This window comes from Canis aureus, chromosome X (assembly GCF_053574225.1).
Source record: "Canis aureus isolate CA01 chromosome X, VMU_Caureus_v.1.0, whole genome shotgun sequence".
Taxonomy (NCBI): domain Eukaryota; kingdom Metazoa; phylum Chordata; class Mammalia; order Carnivora; family Canidae; genus Canis; species Canis aureus.
This window is the reverse complement of record NC_135649.1, coordinates 56,653,042-56,677,225: the sequence shown is the minus strand read 5'-3', so window position 1 is coordinate 56,677,225 and position 24,184 is coordinate 56,653,042. Positions and strand designations below refer to the sequence as shown.

At 34.5% G+C, this 24,184-nt stretch overlaps 1 protein-coding gene across 2 annotated transcripts in view; it reads left to right on the top strand.

The window, feature by feature from the left end:
- The window catches only part of DACH2 (dachshund family transcription factor 2), a 182,477-nt gene that overhangs the window by 34,507 nt on the left and 123,786 nt on the right, over positions 1–24,184 (top strand). For both annotated transcript variants that reach the window (XM_077888549.1, XM_077888550.1), the window contains exons 2-3: positions 44–216; positions 20,327–20,462. In XM_077888549.1, coding sequence (XP_077744675.1) covers positions 44–216; positions 20,327–20,462 — 309 coding nt within the window. The remainder of the gene's footprint in view (positions 1–43; positions 217–20,326; positions 20,463–24,184) is intronic.

Sequence of the window (24,184 nt, the reverse complement as noted above, 5' to 3'; positions counted from 1 at the left end):
CCTTTTCCAAATGTAGTAATTTAACATGCACTGTATCTTTTAGGACTGGATCTGCCATTTATGATGATGCCTCATCCCCTACTTCCAGTCAGCTTACCTCCTGCATCAGTTGCCATGGCAATGAATCAGATGAACCATCTCAATACTATTGCCAACATGGCTGCTGCAGCCCAGATTCACAGTCCACTCTCCAGAGCTGGGGCCTCTGTTATAAAGGTAAGAATCATGATTTGGAGGAGGACACAGGTTTTAATTGTATGTAAGTGTTGAGAAAATAATAGCAATACCACTGAATCTTCAGTATAAACACACAGCTCATTAACTCAGTTGTTTATCATATAGTATTGATTTTATTTCTGACTAGGCCTGCTAAGGTGTTTTGTTTGTTTGTTTGTTTGTTTTTATTCCATGACTACAGATCTCACTTTTAATTCTAGTTTCATGTCTTGCAATCATGAATACAGTTGTGGGAGGCATCGCTAAACAATGGAAGAGTAGAATAATGTACAAAAAATCATTACCATTTGTAGGGTGAAATAAACACTGCACATTTTTGGTGTTTGGGAGGTAGTTCTGGGGTAATATATACCATACAGGACTTATAGTTAGAAAGACCGAAGTTTCAATTCCAATCCTGTCACTTTAGCTCAATAACCTTGGATATAACATTAAAACTGCATGAACCTGTTTCCTCAACTGTAAACTAAATGTTATAGTAATAATCTATCCCACTTATTCATTGGCTGTCCAGAGATAATGTGAGTAAAATGTAGGCTAAAAACTTGAAACATTAAGCATTTTTATGATAAATTATAGCATTATCATTATCGTCATTATACTATTTTTTTCAAAATTTCATGACCACTGAGTAATGAAACATAAATAATATTTTGTAACCTGTCCTGATGTCTTCTATTAGTCTGGCATAGGGCCTTTCTGCCCTCTCTCTAAGTGTCATGGGAACTTGGTTTTTAAATTTTTTTTCTTTTGGCAAGGAGATAATAAAAGGGTATATAGAATCAAAAGAGTAGTTAATAAGAGCAACCCATTGACTGGTTCCTTTGTTTCTTTATTTATTCAACAAATATTATACCCTTGATGTATACATGTTGTATTGAATGATATGAGATATAGGTAAAGAATACATAGTTCTTGACTTCCAGTACTCACAAACAAAATGTGATACAAACAACAAGTACCGATTTAGCTTGCACTAACAAGACGACTGTGATGAATGGCATACAGCATCACCAAATATTATAGAAATTTAGAGGAGGGAGTTATTATACTTCGCTTGGCAAAAAGAGGAGGAAAGGATCACGAAAAGCATTACAGTTGTTGGATTTGAACTGGACTTTGGTAATTTTGATAAGATTATAATAAATGTACATAGGGAATTGTGAAAGAAAGGGAGAAGAAATGTGAGATCCTGGACAATTTTGTTTCATTTTAAATTAGCTTCCAGTTTTGGGGATTTTTTAAATAATGAAAAAAATTTGAGGAAAGGACAAGAAAAATTGATAATTTTTATTAAACTCCAAATATATTTCCACTGCTAAGTATAAATAAGCTACCTGCAAAGATTGTGGCCCTCAATAAATCAGTCTATCCTAGCTAATCAGAACTTTGTTGTCTGAATATTTGATTAGAGGCTAAACCAGGAAACAGAGTTATCTTTGAGAAAAAAAAATCATCCATGAACATATTTAAAAGATGAAATAAGTTTTCCATGATTTTGAAACTGGGTGATTACTAATATGTACATTACATATATAATTTATATAATATGTATTGATATATCATTAATATTATTATAATATATATTATTAATATTATATATTATAATATATAATTTATATCACTTTGTCCATTCATCGGTTCATGGACACAGGCTGTTTTCATAATTTAGCTATTGTAGATAAAGCTACTATAAACACTGGGGTGCATATATCCCTTTGAATTAGTATTTTTGTATTCCTTGGGTAAATACCTAGCAGTGCACTTGCTGAGTTGTAAGACGGTTGTATTTTTAACTTTTTGAGGAACCTCCATACTGTTTTCCAGAGTGGCTGCTCTAGTTTGCATTCCCACCAACAGTGCGAGAGGGTTGCCCTTTCTTCACATCCTTGCCAACACCTGTTGTTTCTTGTGTTGTTGATTTTAGCCATTCTGACAGGTGTGAGGAGACATCTCATTGTAGTTTTTATTTGCATTTCCCTGATGGTGAGTGATGTTGAGCATTTTTTCATGTGTCTGTTAGCCATCTGTATGTCTTCTTTGGAAAAATATTCATTGATGTCTTCTGTCCATATTTAACTGTATTATTCTTTTTGGGGTATCGAGTTTATAAGCTCTTTATACATTTTGGATACTAATCGTTTATCAGATATGTCATTTGTATATATATTTTCTAATTCCTTAGTTTTCCTTTTAGTTTTGTTCACAGTTTCCCTCATTGTGTAGAGGCTTTTTATTCTGATGTAGTTCCAATAGTTTATTTTTGTTTTTGTTTATCCTGCCTCAGGAGACATATTTAGAAAGAAGTTGCTATAGTCTATATCAAAGAAGTTATTTCTTGTGTTTGCCTCTAAAGTTTTAAAGGTTTCATGTCTAATATTTAGGTTTTTATTCCTTTTTGAGTTTACTTTTATGTTTGGTGTAAGAAAGTAGTCTAGCTTCATTCTTTCACAAGTTCCTGTCCAGTTTTCCCAATACCACATGTTCAAGAGACTGCCTTTTCCCCATCATATTCTTTCCCTCTTTGTCAATGATTAGTGCTAGATATGATCGTAGGTTCATTTCTGGGATTTATCTTCTGTTCCTTTGATCTATTTATCTGTTTTTAAAACAGTACCATACTGTCTTGATCACTTCAACTTTGAAATCTTTTTTTTTTAATTTTTATTTATTTATGATAGTCACAGAGAGAGAGAGAGGCAGAGACACAGGCAGAGGGAGAAGCAGGCTCCATGCACCGGGAGCCTGATGTGGGATTCGATCCTGGGTCTCCAGGATCGCGCCCTGGGCCAAAGGCAGGCGCCAAACCGCTGCGCCACCCAGGGATCCCCGATCACTTCAACTTTGTAATATAACTTGATGTCTGGAATCTGGAATTGTGATGCCTTCACCTTTGCTTTTCTTTTTCAAGATTGCTTTGGCTATTCAGGATCTGTTGGGGTTCCATACAAATTTTAGGATTGTTATAGCTCTGTGAAAATTACTATTGGTATGTTGAGAGGGATTTCATTAAATGCATAGATTGCTTTGGGTAGCACAGACATTTTAACAATATTTGTTCTAATCCATTAGTATGGAATATTTTTCCATTTCTTTGTGACATCTTCATTAATGTTTTATTGCTTTTAGAGTACAAGTCTTTCATCCCTTTGGGTAGGTTTATTTCTAGGTATCTTATGGATTTTGGCGCAATTGTAATTGGGATTTATTCCTTAATTTCTCTTTCTGCTGATTCATTTTTGCTGTATAGAAATGAAACAGATTTCTGTACGTTGATTTTGCATCCTGTGACTTTACTGAATTTATCACTTCTAGCAGTTTTTGGTGGAGTGTTTTGGACTTTTTATATATAGTATCATGTCATCTGCAAATAGTGACAGTTTTATGTCTTCCCTGCCAATTTAGGTGCCTTTTATTTATTTTTATTTCCCAATTGCTGTGACTAGGACTTCCAGTAATGTGTTAAATAACAGTGGTGAGAGTGGACATTCCAGTCTTGCTCCTGACTCTGGAGGAAATTCTGTCAGGTTTACCCACTGTGGATGATAATATCTGTGAGTTTTCATACATGGCCTTTATTATGTTAAGGTATGTCCCTTTTTTTCTTTAAAGAGTTATTTATTCATTTATTTATTATTATTTATGTATTTATTTATTTATTTATGAGAAAGAGAAAGAGAGAGAGAGAGAGAGAACATTGAGTGGGGGAGAAGCAGAGGGAGAGCATCCTCAAGTAGACTCCCTGTTGAGTGCAAAACCCAACTCAGGGCTTGATCTCAGGACCAATTAGGTCATGATGTGAGCCATGTATAAGAATATAAGAGTCAGACACTTAATCAACTGAGCCACCCAGGTGACCCAAGGTATGTTTCTTCTAAGTCTACTTATTTGAGGTTTTTATCTTAAATGGATGTTGTGCTTTGTCAAATGCTTTTCCTGCATCTGTTGAGATGATAGTATCATTCTTATCCTTTCCGCTATTGATGTGATACCTCATGTTGATTGATTTGTGAACATTGAACCACCCTTGCAACCCAGGATTAAATGCCATTTGATCATGGAAAATATTTTTTAATGTATTGTTGGATTCACTTTGCTAGTATTTTGTTGAGAAGTTTGCATCTGTGTTCATCAGGGATATTCACCTGTAGTTCTCCTTTTTAGTGAAATCTTTACCTGATTTTGGTATCAAGATCATGCTGGCCTCATAGAATGAATTTGGAAGTTTCTCTTCCTTTTCTATTTTTTGAAATAGTTTAATAAGTATAGGTATTCAATTGTCTTTACATGTTTGATAGAATTTGCCTCTGAAGCCATCTGGCCCTGGATTTTAGCTTGTTGGGAGCTTTTTGATACGGATTCAATTTCTTTGCTGGATATTGGTATGTTCAAGTTTTCTATTTCTTCTTATTTCAGTTTTGGTAACTTATATATTTCTAGGAATTTGTCCTTTTTTTCCAGGTTGTCCAATTTGTTGGCATATAGTTTTTCATAATATATTCTTAAATTGTATTTCTGTAATGTTGATTGTTATTTCTTCTCTTTCAATTGTGATTCTATTTATTTGGTTCCTTTAGTCTTTTCTTTTTGTTAAGGGGAGCTAGAGATGTATCAATTTTATGATTTTTTTCAACTATCCAGCTCCTGATTTGTTTTATCTGTTTTTTTTTTTTAGTTTATCATTTATTTCTGCTCTAGTACTTACGATTTCCTTCCTTCTGCTGGCTTTAGATTTTATTTGTTGTACTTTTTCTAGCTTTTAGGTGTAAGGTTAGGTTTATTTGAGATTTTTCTTGCTTCTTGAGTCCTATAATGCTATATACTTCTCTCTTAGAACCACTTATGCTGCATCCCAAAGATTTTGGACCATTGTGTTTGTTTTGTCATTTGTTTTAATGGTTTTTAAAAATTTATTATTTGATTTTATTGTTGACTCATTCATTGTTTAGTAGCATGTTGATTATTTATAGTCGTTCCTTTTTTTCATTTTTGTAGTTCATCTCAGGTTTCATAGCACAATGGTCAGAAATGGTGCTATAATTTTTGAGGCCTGATATGTGACCTAGTATATGTTCTATTCTGAAGAATGTCTCATATATGCTTGAAAAGAATATGTACTTTCCATTTTAGGATTGAATGTTCTGAATATATCTGTTCAGTACATCTGTTCTAGTGTCATTCAAAGCCACAGTTTCCTTTTTTTAAATTTTATTTATTTATGAGAGAGAGAGAGAGAGAGAGAGAGAGAGAGAGAGAGAGAGAGGTGCAGAGATACAGGCAGAGGGAGAAGCAGGCTCCATGCAGGTAGCCTGACCTGGGACTCGATCCCAGGTCTCCAGGATCATGCATTTGGCTGAGGGCAGCAGTGAACTGCTGAGCCACCCGGGTTGCCCTCCTTCTTGATTTTCTGTTTAGATGATCTGTGCATTGATGTAAGTGGAGTGTTAAAGCCCCCTATTATTATTGTATTATTATCAATGAATTCCCTATGTTTGCTGTTAATTGTTTTATATAATTACATGCTTCCAAATTGAGGGCATAAATATTTACAATTGCTAGACATTTTGTTTTTACTTGTCTGGGTATATCTCTCCTTCTATACTGAAAGATAGTTTTCCTACATACAGCAGTCTTGGTACCAGGTTTATCCCATTTAGCACTTTGAATATATTATGCCATTCTCTTCTGGCTTGCCAAGTTTCTGTTGAGAAATCTCCAGCTAGCCTTCTGGGTCTTCCATTGCATGTTATGGACTTCTTTTGTTTTGCTGGTTAAGATTATTTATTTACCACTATATTTTGCAAATTTAAGCATAATATGTGTTGATGTGGGTCTACCTTTGTTGATTTTGAGGAGTGTTCTCTGTGCCTCCTGGATCTAGGTGTCTTTTTCCTTTTCCAGATTAAGGAAGTTTTCAGTTATTATTTCTTCCAAAAAAATTTCTGTCCCCTTTACTCTTTATTCTTTTCATGGGACTCCTATAATACAAATGTTATTATGTTTGATGGAGTCACTGAGTTCCCTAAGTCTATTGTCATGTTTCATAATTATTTCTCTTTTGTTCAACTTTATTATGTCCCATTATTTTCTTTTCTAGATCACTAATTCATTCTGCTTCTTCCAGATTCCTGTTCATTGTATCAAGATTATTTCTAATCTTTATTGCCTTCTTCATGTTTGATCAATTCATTTTTAAATCTTTTATCTCTGCAGTAGGGTATCAGTGATGTCTTCTATTCTTTTCCCAAGCCCAGTGAGTATTCTTATGATTATTGCTTTAAATTCTCAATCAGGCTTGTTACCTTTATTATTATTATTATTATTATTACTATTATTATTATTATTATTTTTGCTTGTATCTGTCACCATGGCCTTATCTTGTTCTTTCATTTGGGATAAATTCCTTCATCTTCACATTTTGTCTAAATATCTATCTTCTCTGTTAGAAAAGGCACTTACATCTCCTGCTCCTGAAAGTAATGGCCTTATGAAGAAGTCATGTAATGCCCATTGCCTGGTGCTTCAGGAAGTGTCTCCAGTGTGTGCTGTGTGTGTTCTGCTATTGTGTTTTGGCTGCTCTTTCCTTCAGGCCAATTGTCTGTATAGTATTTACTTGCCTGCTGTGGACAGTGTTTGGCCCCTGGCCTGAATGTATCAAGTTTTATGCAGGTGAGCCCTGGTCTTTTTGTTAAATGAGATCTGACATAACTTCCACCAGAACTGAGGCCCTGTGGAACTCTCTGGTCAGGAGACGTGGTGTGGGTGGGTGTTTTTGCTCATTTTCTTTGGAAGGGGCACTCTGTGGTGAGACTGAGGCAAGTTTAACTGAGACAGGAAGACCTGCTACAGAGCACGGGGTTAAGCTTGGTGAAGCAAATTAGCAACTTATTGTTGGTTCTGGGCTGCTTCCTGCAGGTAGCTTTGTGTTTACGCTGAGGTGCCAGTGAGACAGATGGCACCAGCCAGCTCCACTGTTCTAGAAGAAGCTTCTCTGTGAATGCTGACACTCAGGGAAATGCTCCAATAAGAGCAAATAATATCCCCACTCTATTCCCAGTCATTCTTCAGATCAATGTTTCCATGATATCAGCCCCTGGGTTATTTGCCTGCCTCCTCTCCAGGAGAAGGGCAGTGCCCGCAAGGCTCTATCCTAGCCAAGACTTCTGATCTTTAAAACTCTAGGTTTTAAGCCCTGATGGTTGCAAGAACTCACTGAATTCATCTCAGTTCATTTTCTAGATCGATGGCTATGGGGAAATGTTCTCATTGTGTGTTCCCCTGTGTGGTCTTCTCTGATGGTCACTTCTCTGCAATCATAGCTCCCTACTTTCTGTAGCACCCAGGATCTATTTCTTCTCTAAACCACATCTCTGTACTCTGCTTCCTTTGATGTAGCCTCTTCTATGCCTTTAGTTGTGGAATTTGTTCTGTCAGTATTCATGTCTATTTCTGGGGTATTTAGGATGATTTGATAATTATCTAGTTGTGTTCATGGAATTAAAGGAGCCTAGGGTCCTCCTACTCCACCACCATCTTCCTCTTCTATTTACAGTTTTTTTTTTTTGTCCCAGCATTTTGGCATAAAAAAAATGGAAATTTTAGCTAGTATTATTCATTGTTTTGCAAAATATTTGAAATGAGGTCACCGTACCTTTTATATGATGTTGACCATCTAAGAGTCAATTGACCTCCCAGAATACCATTAGAAAATTTAACATTTTGAAAGGAATTTCATAATTATGAAATTTGATTTCTTTCTGACAAATGCACTGTGAATTTGGGAAAGTCATAACAACCTTATTAACCCTCTTTGCTGTGTGTTATATTGTCTTAGCTTAGTAGTTTGCTATAACAAAATACCATAGACCAGATGGTTTAAATATGATAAATTTATTTCTCATAGTTCTAGAGACTGGAAAGTCCAAGATCAAAGTGCCTTATGATTCCTGGTGAGAGCTCTTTTTCTCATTTGCATATTACCACTTTCTCACTGTAGTTCTCACATGGCAAAGACAGACAGGAAGCAAAATTTCTTATATCTCTTCTTATAAGGGTATTAATCCCATCATGAAGGCTATGCCTCCCCATGACTTCATTAACCCCCCAAAATTCCATGTCTAAATTGTTGTGCCCAAGATTGCGAATCCGAGAAACCACCAAGGAGCCAACACGGATGCAAGCGCATGAGGGTTTATTAGCAAGCTCGAGCTTGGGTCCAAGTATACCCGACACAACAGAGCAGGGACTTGGACCCCGAGGCGGGTTTCAGCTGGGTTTTTATGGGCTGGTCTAGGGGATTTCCAGAAGGGGTGGAGGAATTTCTTAAGCTCTGTTCTCATTCTGATAGGGGGCTTTCAAGAGCGTTCTGCGGTTTTTCCTGTAACTGAAGTAGGGTAAAGTTCGCTCTTATTCACAGGGGCCTGAGATGGCTGTACTTGTGCTAACGCTGAACTTGAGGTGGAATGGCCTTAATTTTCTCGGCCTCCACACAAATACCATCACATTATGGTTAGAGTTGCAACATATGAATTTGGGAGAAATAATCAGTTCACAGAATATACAATTTAATGTGATTAGAGTGCCACCTGTGCTAGCAACTCTACAGTTAATGATCTCCTGGTATTTATATTATATCCTTATTTCCAGCATTTTTATTTTATTTTATTTCTTTTAAGATTTTATTTATTTATTCCTGAGAGACAGAGAGAGACAGAGACAGAGACACAGGCAGGGGGAGAAGCAGGCTCCATGCAGGGAGCCCGACGTGGGACTCGATCCCGGATCTCCAGGATCACACCCTTGGCTGAAGGCGGCGCTAAACCGCTGAGCCACCTGGGCTGCCCATTCCCAGCATTTTTTTTTTTTTTTTTTTGCAATGAGCTCCCTGGTTTTTATTTGTTTTTTTGTTTTTTTTTTAATTTATTTTTTATTGGTGTTCAATTTACTAACATACAGAATAACCCCCAGTGCCCGTCACCCATTCACTCCCACCCCCCGCCCTCCTCCCCTTCTACCACCCCTAGTTCGTTTCCCAGAGTTAGCAGTCTTTACGTTCTGTCTCCCTTTCTGATATTCCCCACACATTTCTTCCCCCTTCCTTATATTCCCTTTCACTATTATTTATATTCCCCAAATGAATGAGAACATATAATGTTTGTCCTTCTCCGACTGACTTACTTCACTCAGCATAATACCCTCCAGTTCCATCCACGTTGAAGCAAATGGTGGGTATTTGTCATTTCTAATAGCTGAGTAATATTCCATTGTATACATAAACCACATCTTCTTTATCCATTCATCTTTCGTTGGACACCGAGGCTCCTTCCACAGTTTGGCTATCCTGGCCATTGCTGCTATAAACATCGGGGTGCAGGTGTCCCGGCGTTTCATTGCATTTGTATCTTTGGGGTGAATCCCCAACAGTGCAATTGCTGGGTCGTAGGGCAGGTCTATTTTTAACTCTTTGAAGAACCTCCACACAGTTTTCCAGAGTGGCTGCACCAGTTCACATTCCCACCAACAGTGTATGAGGGTTCCCTTTTCTCTGCATCCTCTCCAACATTTGTTGTTTCCTGCCTTGTTAATGTTCCCCATTCTCACTGGTGTGAGGTGGTATCTCATTGTGGTTTTGATTTGTATTTCCCTGATGGCAAGTGATGCAGAGCATTTTCTCATGTGCACGTTGGCCATGTCTATGTCTTCCTCTGTGAGATTTCTGTTCATGTCTTTTGCCCATTTCATGATTGGATTGTTTGTTTCTTTGGTGTTGAGTTTAATAAGTTCTTTATAGATCTTGGAAACTAGCCCTTTATCTGATATGTCATTTGCAAATATCTTCTCCCATTCTGTAGGTTGTCTTTGAGTTTTGTTGACTGTATCCTTTGCTGTGCAAAAGCTTCTTATCTTGATGAAGTCCCAATAGTTCATTTTTGCTTTTGTTTCTTTTGCCTTCGTGGATGTATCTTGCAAGAAGTTACTGTGGCCGAGTTCAAAAAGGGTGTTGCCTGTGTTCTTCTCTAGGATTTTGATGGAATCTTGTCTCACATTTAGATCTTTCATCCATTTTGAGTTTATCTTGGTGTATGGTGAAAGAGAGTGGTCTAGTTCATTCTCCAGCATTTTTAATAAAGATTTTATTCATTCATTTGAAAGAGAGACAGAGAGAGAGCAAGAGCAGAGAGAGAGGCAGAGAAGGAGGGAGAAATAGATTCCCTGCTGAGCTGGCAGCCTGATGTGAGGAGGCTTCATCTCCGGCCTCAAAGATCATGACCTGATCTGAAGGCAGATGCTTAACCATATGAGACACTCAGCTGCCCCTATTATCAGCATTTTAAAACTCAGTTGCAGAGAAATAAATTTATATCAGAAACAATATACACAGAAAGAGATTAGGAGCATTATACAAAAAGTCCAAAATATGTGTTTACTTTATTAAAATTTATGAAAGTTCACCAAAAGACCTACCAATTTATTCATATGTTCGAATTATTCTTATTGTTTACATATCTTTTTATTTGCTTTCAAGTAAAACTTTACCTTTTCCTCATATCATTTAAAAATGTTCCTGGAATTTAAAAAAATGCTATGATATTAAAAGAAAGTTTTGTATCCTAAATGCAGCTACTCTTCTTTAGCATAGTTTATGTTAAGGTGATACCTGTGCCTTGCCACTGATGATCATGAGACTGTGATCTCTATCTCCTTTGGAAGCTGGTCTTACATCACGTGATTTGAGTATTAGTACTATATGATAAATAGAGGTTATCAAGTTAATGAATGACTGATCTACAAACCATATTTAATTACCAGCACTTAACATTTTAATTAAAGGTCTGGAAGCAACTATTTTAATATTTCTGCACTTCAATTTTCCTTCCTGCAAAATCGATCTCACTTTCTTTACATTTATTTCTGTGTTTATACATTTCTTCTGATTGAGTCTACATCAAAAAACTCTTTAGGTTAATGTATAAGTCATGTTAACTCCTCATTTTAATTCAGTCCAGCCCAATTGGCATTTGTTAGCAAGCCCATTTGTTAACTAATTGAATCAGAATAAGCCACTGATACCTAGTTTTAAAAGTTTTGGGGTCCATCTATATTTTTTGTTTTCCAACAATTGAGTCCCGATTATGTATCAAGAGGTTTTAAGGTTTATGATCTAATGAGGAGAGACAAACAATAAACAGACTTAATAGTTTTATAATTTTTGATTGGAATTTAAATAGACAAATGAACTCATGTACTTGAAAACATGGTTTTGCAGATTTTGTTTTATACTTTGTAAGACCTGGGTTCCTAATCATAGCAAGAATGGAAACTAATATAAAGATTTGAATTTTCCTACAGACTTTGTTTAATATTTTAATAGATGTTTTGTTACTGCACTAATGTTGGTTTCCAATTTTTCAGGTTCTTTAAAGGGAACTACATGGGATGCAGACAACTATAATTGAGTGCATATTTACCTAACATGTATTTTTATCATATAACACTCTATTTGTATTCCTTTGAATGCTCAAAAACTCAAATGACTACAGCATTTAGTGTACTTATTCATATACTTAATATTTGTCTAGTCAGATAATGTTGAATATTACAATGAAATAAAACCCCCAGATTCCTATAAAGGACTTAAACATTCTAGTTTTTTATTTGAACCAGCATCCAATAGTATGCCTGTAAACCAGATCTAAAAATAAATAAATAAAAATGAAAAGCTCTGACTTATAACACTTTCCAATTTCTGTGTTGTAAATATTTCCATCAGGAGTGATTTCAAGTTACCATCATTTTAATACCTGACTCACAAAATTGCTGTGGATATTTAATAATTGGCCCTAGTTTGAACAGGCTTCACTTCAAGATAAGACTTTCCTTTTAAAGCATTATATGAAATACGAAATGTTTATCAAATCAAACTCTTCATGCCATTCTCCCTTCATATCCATTAAACAAAACCAAAACTTTTGAAACCACTTTGTCTACTAATTTCTATTTCTTCAGAGTAACATAACATGTTAACTAAAAGTTTGAGAAACCTCTATGAAAATTAATGACTAAGTAGTTTGTTTCACCATTGAAATTATACCATCTTAACAAAGAATGATGTCAAACTGAAAGGAACATGTTTGCCTTTGAGTATTTTTCTTCTACCAGTGTGTAAATGTTTCTACCTCAGTGTGAGAAACATTTGGTAATTAGAGATGTGGATTCCTGCAAATGCCCTCAAATAGTGAAAACTAACATGAAGAATAGACATGGCTGTTTATTCACCACCGCTGTCATCTTTTAAAAATTTTCTTTTCACAGGTAGGAGAGAAAAAACATAGCTTTTTAGGGATCTGAGAAGTGAGGTGACTTTTAGAAACTTGTACTTCTAAAATTTATATATACATATATAAAATTTATATATATATATGAATATATATATATATAAATTTGCTTATAGTTTAATACAATTCCCTATCTCCATGGATGTAAACCATGTAACCATTATAAATAACAATGTTTTTTAAAATATTTTATTTATTTAAGAGAGAAAGCAATCATGATGGAGGGGAAGGGCAGAGGAAGAGGGAGAAGCAGACTCCTGTTGAGTAGGGAGCCTGTGAGGCTTGATCCCAGGACCCCAGGATTATGACCTGAACTGAGGGGAGATGCTTAACTGACTGACACACCCAGGGAGTCCAGCAATGAGTTTTAGATACATAGACATATCCGTGTAACAACACTGTTCAATAGAGCAGCCACTAGACATATATGGCTATTTCAATTTAAATGAATTAAAGAAAATGAAAACTTCAGTTGCTCTGTTGCAAGTAGTCACATTCCAAGTGCTCAAAAGTCACACATCACTTGTGACACATATTAGACAATGCAAGTGCAGAACATTGCATCACTGCAGAACATTTTATTGGATAGCACTGTTTTAGAGCATTAAGTAGGGTGGGCAAAAGGTTGTGAATCACTGGTGATCTTTGAGGAAAAGGGTAATACAGACTAAAAAAATCAAGTATATTGCAATTAGCCTTGCAGTTGGCTAAAAAGGACAGTTATTGCTGAATACTGGCTTACTGTATTATTATTATTTCATCATTTTTTTGTTAGAAAAGAGGGCAAGAACACAGAATTCACTGATTTTGCAAGATTTGATATGTGCAAATGAGTATGTCACATTGCTTTGTCAAAAACACTAAAATGAAACATATGTAAGCTCCACCTTCAGAATAATTTATAGAATTATATACTGTTTCTGGCTAGAACCATCATAGTTTATTAGTGAAGTTAGATCAATTAAGAAGCAGATTTCATTGGAGGCATTACGTCCTAATGGGTAAGAGTATGGGCTCTGAAGTTAGAATGCCTGCCTGTATTTGATTTTTGGTTTCACCATTCCTTTTTATGTGACCTTAAGCAAATTAGTATACCTGTATCTCAGTTTGCCTCATCTTCCTGTGAAATGGCTAGAGTAATTATACCTACCTCGTAGTGTTAACATGAAACTAAATGAGACAAGGCTTGTCAACACACTTAGAACACTGTTTGGCATTTAGTAAATAGCCAGTGTATATTAGAAAATATTGTTTTATTTTACTATGTTTTATATTCAAGGATCCATATCAATAAGTAGAAACCAATATCATGGCCAAGATCTAGCCTGAGAAAAGAGTCACTTCCTTTATATACATTCCTCTGTGTAACCCTTATCAGTACCAGAACTAAGGGTTCCCTCACCATTAGATACATATACATGTATTGGACTCTCTCTCTCTCTGCAAAGCATTTATTTGTTCACCTGTCATGGCTGCTTTGATCTCCACGCAGGAAAAAAGAATTAGGAATTTGGTGGGGAAAAAAATAAAAAAAAAAAAAAGGAATTTGGTGGGGACTGGAAAGGAGTGTCCATTCTAATACCCAAATTGATCTGATTTGTATTTTATTTTGAGCCATCTTTGAATGTTTATGGGGAATTGTTTAGTCTTTAGTTTGAACTATGAACATATACATCTCATGTGAAAATATCCATGGACCTTCTTTCCATCCCCAATTGGTACATTAGATTCTTAATAAATATTTGTTGCATGAATTAAAAATGATTAATTGGATATTAAACTTTGGGGAGAATTTCTAAAATAAATGATAGTGATGCAGAATTTAATTTCAAAACTAGAAAAGACATTACAAGTTGCAATTTTTTTTCTTTTTTTGGTTTTTGTTTTTACAAAAATTAGTTGGAAATATTGTTACTCCAAGCACAATTCTTTAGTTCTGCTGCAGATCCCTTTACCACTGGCTCCACTAGTAGCATTTGTATTTCATAACTCATGTAGCTATAACAGGAATTGGAATCTGCATTATGATCAGTAGGCTTGCAAGGCTATTCATCATTCAGTTATATCACTGAGTGTGGCAAGATCCTGAGAGCAAAATAGGTAAAATATATCTGACTGGTATAAAAACCTATTTCCTATTTGACATTTAAGTACCTTTTTTTTTTATCTGTGGGAAACTGTTTTTAAATTTTTATTTTAATTGCAGCTAGTTAACATAAAGTGTTATATTAGTTTCAGGTGTACAATATAGCGATTCAACAATTCCATACATCATGGGATACTTTGTAATATCCGTGTGGCATAGTTTTCTCTGACAAGAAATTTGAGAAATTTACATAGGACGCAGTTATTTGGCTGTTTACCAGTACCATCTGACTAGCTCTGTTTTTTGTTTGGCCAAGCAGCTGGCAATTAATGAATTGATAGGAAATGGTCACAAGGCAGTGGCATTAACTTGTGAACATCTGGTATTAAAATTAACACAGGATTCTTTATGATAATTCAAATTCACTGAAAAAAATCACTGGTTGAGGCTTTATTTTGAATTATACATCTGAAACTAATATTATACTTTATGTTAACTAACTGGAATTTAAATAGAATTTGAAAAAGAAAAACAATGCTCTATGAGAAGACAAAGCAATTACTATCTTTTAGAACATGAGGTGAAGATATATTGAATGAGAACTGAAGGGTGTGTGTGTGTGTGTGTGTGTGTGTGTGTGCGCGCATGTGTCTGCGTGTCTGTGTGTCTGTGTGTTTGGGTGGGTGGTGGTGGTCCAAGCCCAAAACACAATTTGGAAACTCTGCATTTTCCCACTGAATTAATATATTTTCCCACTCAAGGGCATTTGTAAGCCATGAGTAGATATTATGACTGATTCCTTAAAATGTCACCCTCTTCCAGAACAAGTTGATCATATTGAAGGTGCGAAAGGATCCTTTGCCCTAATATAACTTATATCACATGTAGACTGTGCCTATGATTTTGCAGTGTTTCATGGTTTTGTGTTCCAGCTGCAACCTCAATGTGCCTATATTATCTAAATTCATGAAAATCCTGCCATAGTCACCTATGTTAACATTCATAATTGTTAATCATGGAATACAGACTTTTTTATAATAAAAACTTGTTTATTTTAGAGAGATAGAGCATGAGCAGGGGGCGGGGCAGAGGGAGAGGGAGAGAGAATCCACAGATTCCCCTTTGAGCACAGAGCTTAATGTAGGGCTTGATTCCAGGACCTCGAGATCATGACCTGAGCTAAAACCAAGTGTTGGCTGCTTAATTGGCCACCCAAGTGCCCCCAGAGAGTAAATCTTAAATCAATTTGTAAAGATCCATAAGTTGTCATGTTTCCAATGTTGTTCAGAGATACCAAATTTGGGCATCAGATTCTTCCTCAGGATTAATAATAAGGTAAATTAACAGCAACAATGAATAAACTTTTCATTTCCCTGTCCTTGATTTTATTATTAAAGTCTGTCAAGTTTCAATCTGTTCTGTTTCTGCAAAACTCTGGTGACAATAGAGAAGGAGCACATCAATTAAATATGAAATATCATGACAAATGCATGAATAAAAAATATCTAGCACTCAGAGAAACTTCCAAAAGCCACTCCTCAGTAGTGAAGCCATTAAATCCTTTAGAAACTCATTAACAGATTACTATTTGGAAGCATAATTATAGAGAGTTGAATTCCAATTAAATAAAAATTATAAAAAATTATATAATAATCACACTATTTGATAACAATATAATAAGATGTCAGTGGTAACAATTTAACATTGATTGATACAGTTGTTAGTAAAAGTCAACTATACACATGTACACATACATATAAACACATGTTTAATATGCATTTATTAGTACTTCACACATTCCATGTATACTACCATATTTCCAAGGATGTAAAGGAATATATTGAGATGAAATAAAGGATATACATGAAAATCGGCAGAGTTGATACTTAAGTGCCAAAAAACTAAATCCTAAACCAAATTGATTGTGTTAAACCTTGTATAAAAATGAATTTTCTAAGCATTGACCCTATTCTTTATTAAGGTTCAAATGTACTTTCAAATGATTTAATATGATGAATGTCTCCTTTGACTACTTGTGATATATGCCCCCCGAAAGGGGAAAAGTATGATAAAAGAGGGCATAGTATGTACTAAATAATAACATTTTCTGTAATGTTTCTTATTAGGCATAAGCCCTGAACTATAAACATACATGCTAGAATTTGAGTTATTATCACAGATAATTTTACTAATTGCAGGGGGAAATGGGCATTTGATTAAGTATTTATCAATCTTGGAAATGTCTCCCCTTGGCTACTTTGAATCTAGAGAAGAACTGTAGTGTTTCAGAAGAGCTACAGCTGTTGTCAATGGGGCCCAAATGAAATACATGAAGTGTGACAGGGTTGTAAAAGTCATAAATACCAAATAAAATGAACTCATCAATGACTATAAGTGATTGGAGTTTTAGAGTTGCAATTTTCCTTTTTAAATGCCCTTATTGATTTGTTGCAATTACCGTTAACCCTGTATTTGGCAAATGATGAGGACATTATCACTTGTGTTCTCATTTGTAATAAAACAGATTAACTTGCTGTGAAATTTTAACTAGGCTGAGACACAAGAGTAGCCACCTAATGAACCAAAGCACATTGCAATTAAATAGCTAAATAGATGCATACCGATTACAAGGATGAAAAATTGATCTGTTTATTGCAAATAAATTGTTCATAGAACTATGTTACTTTAAGAGAAATTAAATATTCCCAGTTCCACACAGACATATATATTTTTAAACCCACCTAACTCTTAATCAATATAAGGCACTGAAGTTATCTAATACAGTTTACATGGTGAAAAAGTCAGACCTCTGTGATGCCTTAGGAAAACAATAACAATGAACTGAACCTTGACTGAATTTGGAAAGTGTAATATCTTAAAGGAGAAATATTACTTTATGAGAATATTATGAGAAATATTACTTTATGAGAATATTACTGTCACCCTAAATCATGTTTTCAAAGTTATTTATCACCTAATATGGTGTTGAAAATGTCAAAGAAAGAGTTGAAGAGTAGGTTGAGTTTATATTATTTGATCATTTGCTAATCTTAATCATTTGAGGGAATCTTCCTTTGTAGTATTGTATCTTTTCTCATTTTCGTAGCATTTTCTATTTGTGTAGATGTTCTTTCAATTTTTTTTTAAATTCAAAATGAGCTTTAATTTTTTATTAGGTGGAGTGAACAAGAGCAATGATCACTGTTAGTTGGATTCTCTTGTTTTTCCAAATCATCGATTTTATGAATCATTTAAAAATTTTCCATTTTTATTATGGCAGCATATATTTCTATGTGTATGATTCCTGTTTGCCACCATACAGTGATTTTTTTCAGTTCTAGTTTAGCCTACTAACTGCTGTACATTGTCCCTGTCCATTCATTCAGATGTCCATCAAACTTAAAAGTAGGACATTGAATTACATATTTTTTCAACACATTTTCAATGTTACAATTCAAAGACAAATACTGAATGTTTTACAATTTATGTACATATTTTGGCATAGAATCATTGAGTCTATGCAACAGTGAAAACCAAAAACTAATTTTGATCTTATATCAAAAATTCCTTGCATAGGTGTTGTCTGTGTACATATGCTATTTAAAGAATATATTTTCAGTCATGACAATTTTGGTTTAATTTCACAACTAATAAACTACTAGTTTATTAGAAAGTAAAGGAATCAGTACAAGAGCTGTATATACTTTGCTGTCTATCCTTATCCCATCACTCCAGAATACAAGGGTAATTGTTTAGAAAATAAAAACTCTTCTGCTTTGCTTATATGTTCATTTTGTACTATAAATGTAGCTTTACAACTAGATATTTATCTTTAGTGTAAATATAAATGAAATGTATATTAAAAACATTGAAACATTGTTTTTGAGGTATGAAACCAGTTATAGAGCATTTAAAGTGCAACATAAGTTTATTATAATTATCACTATTTAATTAGGAATAATACTGCAACTAATATACGCAAAGTCTACTATTCATTTTATTAAAATTATCAGATGTTAATTATATGCTAAACAGTAATATAAAACACCATTAAAAATAAAACTACTTCATTGAAGACTGTATTAGTGTTTTCTTGCTGCTATAGCAAAATATGATAAATTTAGTGGCTTAAAACAATGCACATTTATTTTCTTATGGTTCTGTAGGTTGGATGTCTAACATGGGTATCACTGAGCTAAAATCTAAAAGTGTTGGCAGGGCTGCATTTCTTTCTGTAGCTTCCAGGGATGAATCCATTTCCTTGCATTTTTCAGCTTCTAGAAGCCACCCACATTTCTTGGCTCATGGTTCCATAATATTTCCCTCTGACCTTTCCTTTCTGCCTCTAAGTATAATTTATCTATCTCAAGATTCTCAATCACATCTGAAAAATCCATTTACTATGTGATGTAACATATACACAAGTGATGTAACATATTCAGAGGTCTCAGTCATTAGGATGTGGAGTTAACATTTTGGGGGCCCCTATTCTGCCTGCCACAATGATAGACATTGCAAAATGTTGACTTCTACTAATGAAATAATAAGCTTTAACTCTCATGCTATTACTTTTGTATTTAAACAAACAATAGTTTTCTTTAAGGAATTTATAAATTTTAGGTCTCATGCAAAATCAATATGAAAATGCACAAGCACATTTTTGACAAACTAATTCTTAATATTATGACGATTAGAATGCTGATGTCATTACAGATAATTAGAACTTTTAAGAAGCCTGTTATGGATGAATTAAATATTTTATAGAACAAACATTCTCTGTCCCAACTTGCCTATTACCCAGTCACGTTTATTGCATATATGCATAAACACAGCAATTTGGTTCTTTTACTGATCAATTTAGTTGAATGATTGTCAGATTTACTCATCAAGTTGTGATGCATAAACATAGTGAATAATTTCAGAGTTTTATAGCATTATCCAGAGTCACAAAATTTTTGAGAACTACAACAGTTACTGTAGAGGTATGTAAAATGAATGTTTTATTTTTATTCAAACTTATTATTTAAAACCATAAAAATCTAAACAATACAAATATTGATACTGATAGGTTTTAGTGTGAGTTTGGAAAATTCATCATTATGTCCTGTGTCTACCAAACCATTTTGGTGGCAGAATTCAACATATATTCCTGAGGTCTAATAGAGTGCATGTATATTTTCTCCATAATTTTTATTTGTGCAGAAAGACTCAATATGTACCAGATGCCACTATCGGTGAGTTTTATTCCTTGGCTCTCAAGTGTTTACTTTTGGGAGATCTTAGAGAGTAGGACCACCCTCTAGGCTTTGGTATATTCTTTATGTAAATATAAAAGTTTATAATAACACCAATCCTCACTACCCACCTATGTTCGTAATTCTTCATGAATTTTCTAGGAAAGGAAATGGAAACTAGCCTTTCTTGAATCTCTATATATATCCAGCATGACACTGAGCCCTTTCATGTTCTCTTATTTAGCCCTCATAATATCTTACTAATTTCACAAGAACAAAAATTATGTATTTGTCTAAAGATACACATTTAAGATCAGGTATTATGAACATGCATACTTTGGGGATAAGTGAAAAGTCAAAATTTCAAATGTTATGGACTCAACCAACATAAAAAAAAAACCTTGGTGAACAGGTGACATTTCCTTTCGTGTCAGGAACGGATCCCAGAGAGTCCTTCTCCTGTTGCCTCTCTGGAAGAGAACCATCATCCTGGGAGTCAGGCTTCCTCCCACCCCAGCAGCAGTGTGTCCAGCTCTCCCTCTCAGATGGATCACCATTCAGAGAGGATGGGTAAGTGTCTCATCTAAAACAGAAATTAGATATATTCTTTCAGGAAATTCTTCATTATTAAGAAAGAAACTGGGGGAGTTGATCTCTCCTTAAAAAAGGGGGGCTTTTTGAAGTGGTCATTTTTTATTGCTGAACAACAAAATGAAACTTAAAGTGTTACAAGTTTCTTCTCTGGAAGGGCCTTCGTTTACTGCATCACTGGATTCAATGGGAACAATATGATGGGATATTTTTAAGCGTATATGTTAAGATAGTTCAAAATATTGGTATTTAACAGTTCAGGTGATATAATACATTTGCTACATTCACTGCATCTTTGAATAATGAAAGATAAAATATCTTTTAAACTGTTGATCATTTAAGAGTGACTAAAATGTGAATCAATATATAATTTGCTGTAATCTCAATAATTTAGATCACAAGTATTTAACATTTTGTTGCTTTTTATTATCTCAGAAGTCTTATACCATAGACACTATTCCAGAAATACTATGCTTTTGTCAGTGATGTGGCATATTGGAGACTTGAATTAGCCATGGTTCTGGCACTGACTAGCTATGAGATCTTGGGTATGTCACTTAACCATAATGAGTTTATTTACTTAATATATGGAAATAATTACTGCCATGCCTAACACACTGGATTTTTGTGAAGTCAAATGAAATATATATGGAAAAATACTTTAGAAATTTAAAATGCTAATGAAGTGTGAGGGATAAGCACTGTTTTTTGCTGCGTCTTTACCATGATTTTTTAAAAGATTTTATTTATTCATGGAGACAGAGGGAGAGAGGGGCAGAGACACAGGCAGAGGGAGAAGCAGGCTCCATACAGGAAGCATGACGTGGGACTCGATCCCAGGTCTCCAAGATCACACCCCGGGCTGCAGGCGGCGCTAAACTGCTCCACCACCAGGGCTGCCCTGTCTGTCATAATTGCTTATCATTCCTTGCTGCCTGATTTTACTCAGGTATACAGATGTTACCAAGTGCATTCACTTGTAACAAGTTCTCATTTAGTATATAACAATTATGAACCAAACAAGATGGTAAAATCTTTATTTTCTGTATCTACAGAACCTAATTTCCTAAATATCCATCTCCTCTAGGAAAAATGATTTCTGCTCCGCTTTTAGTCTTACTCTATAGGGATGTTCCTTATATGCACTCTAAGATTTTATGCTTCATAATAGTGACTGCTTGAAGCCTCTCCAAAGTGGTGTTTTTTTGTTTTTTGTTTCTGTTGTTGTTGTTTTTTTGTTTTGTTTTGTTTTGTTTTGTGGGGGAAAGTGGTATTTGAGAGATTAGCAGAGGTGTTAGTTTCTGAAACTCTCCTGGGGAAGGATGAATATTATTTCTCCCTTCTGGAAATTCTTCCACGTCTCAGTCTGCCAATATTATTTATTGTTTGCAGCTTATAGTAAGCCCAGTGAGTCTTAAATCTGGCTTCCCATTATAACCACCTGTGGGGCATTTACAAATCTGGATGCCCAGGTTACATGCTCCAATTCTGATTTACCTAGTCTGGAATAAAACCTGGAGGCACTTTTTTTTTTTCAGTGTCTCATAAGATTCTAATGTGTAGCCAGAGTTAAGAATCACTGAGCTAGAACTTGAGGTTAGTGGTCTTTTTTTTTTTTTTTTTTTTTTATGATAGTCATCAGAGAGAGAGAGAGAGAGGCAGAGACATAGGCAGAGGGAGAAGCAGGCTCCATGCACCGGGAGCCCGACGTGGGATTCAATCCTGGGTCTCCAGGATTGCGCCCTGGGCCAAAGGCAGGCGCTAAACCGCTGCGCCACCCAGGGTTCCCGAGGTTAGTGGTCTTAAGGGAGTGAATTTAATTCCTGGAAGAGGTAATGGGTCTTCTAGCTTTACTTTGTCATAGCTTTTGGTTGTTATAATACTGTGTGCAACTGATTTAAGGCAGTCTGAGCAAGACAAAGAGATATAGCCAGATGACCATTAATGAATCAAGAAACCAAAACACATATTATTCTGTTAGGATAATCTTTGTATTGAGGGGAGGGGCCAAAAAGAGAGAGAGAAATAAATATTGAGAGTTGGCTAAAAGCAGCATAGGGAAATATACTATGTGATAGATATATTGTAAGGGAATGGTATCTTACATTTAGAAGTAAAATCAAATATTTCTAAAGCAATGTGTTATTCTAAAAAAATACATTAACCACATAAAACATTTCTAACCTCGCTGGTAGTAATTAGCCTGTCTATGCACATTCCCAGTTGTCTGAGCATGATAATGAGATAGACTATAGCAGCAACAAAAAAAAAATTGAGAAATTTTGGTGTAATGTGACCATATTTTATTTAATAAAGCAATACAATGTTTTAATAAAATATAACAAAAAAGAATTAAATGATAAACTATGAAAATTGGCATGTTTTTCCTCTTTCAATAGAACTGTTTTTGTGAAGAAGTATTTATAATAATTACCAGAAAGTTATACTTAACCAATTAATTTTGCTATATGTATTTGCAAAATACTCTGTAAAGTGAGTTGAATCTGTAATTATTTTAAACTCAGGAAATTAAGTAGTAATTATTTCTAGAAACATTTTGGGAAGTAGATTATTAATTATGCAGATAAATAGCTAATTTGCTATGTATTTTAAAAGAGCAAACTTTTAAAGTGATTTAAAGAAAATCTGTGGGCAATTATATATGCTGTATATATTAATTCCAATTTAAAAATTCACATGGTTGAGCAGCTTATTGATTTTTAAATTATATATTCATCAAACCAGCACAAATGATTCCACTATTTCAGAATTAGAGATGTATACAATTCATGCTAATTGTTATTGGAGTAAAATAGATATTTATGTAATACTTTTCTACCTTTCTTTTGGATGTTTTGCAAGAAAATTACTGAGTTTTATCTTTATTTATAGCTATAATGTCCAACAATAGAGAGGAACTTATTGTTGATCAGGATAATGGACCAACCATCAAAAAATTCCAAAAGGATAATAAAAGTAAAATTATTATTGCTTATTTGATGGGCATATAAATATTGGATAGTAACTAAATTAACATGCCAGTGCTGTATATTGCATCCACATTTCCTAATCAGAATATATTTACACTGGCTTTAGATAAATTCTTTTAGTAGTAAAAAAAAAAATCCTTACCTAAAGTTTATTTAATGTTAATAAATTACTTTTCAACCTGAAGTTTTTCAGTGCCTGTGGTTGGAAAGTTCCCTTTAAGTCCTATTATTATGCCTGATCAGAAACATCTGACTCTTTTTATTATATATGCACTTTGTTAACTATGTTTAAATGACTTAGAATTTGATAATTACATTTGAAAAACTGGATTGCCGTCATGGAGAAAAGATGTTTCTCTCAACCATAAAAAAGAGATTTTTTAAATATATGCTTACTTGGGCATTTCAAATGAAAGCTTAGCAAGTTACTCCAACCAAGTATTTATTTACCTAGAATTTTGATAGATATGATACCAATCTAGTTTTCGATCCACTGAGGTACATGTATCATCTCTGCACAGTATCTAGTTTTTTTTTTTTCCTTTGGATATCAGTTTAAATAAGGTAGGGAGAGTAAGAATTTCAAAGTCATGTTATCTTTGTATGAAAACTGAGTACAATTTTGTTTAAAAGGCTAAAAGATAGGGATCCCTGGGTGGCGTAGCGGTTTGGTGCCTGCCTTTGGCCCAGGGCGCGATCCTGGAAACCTGG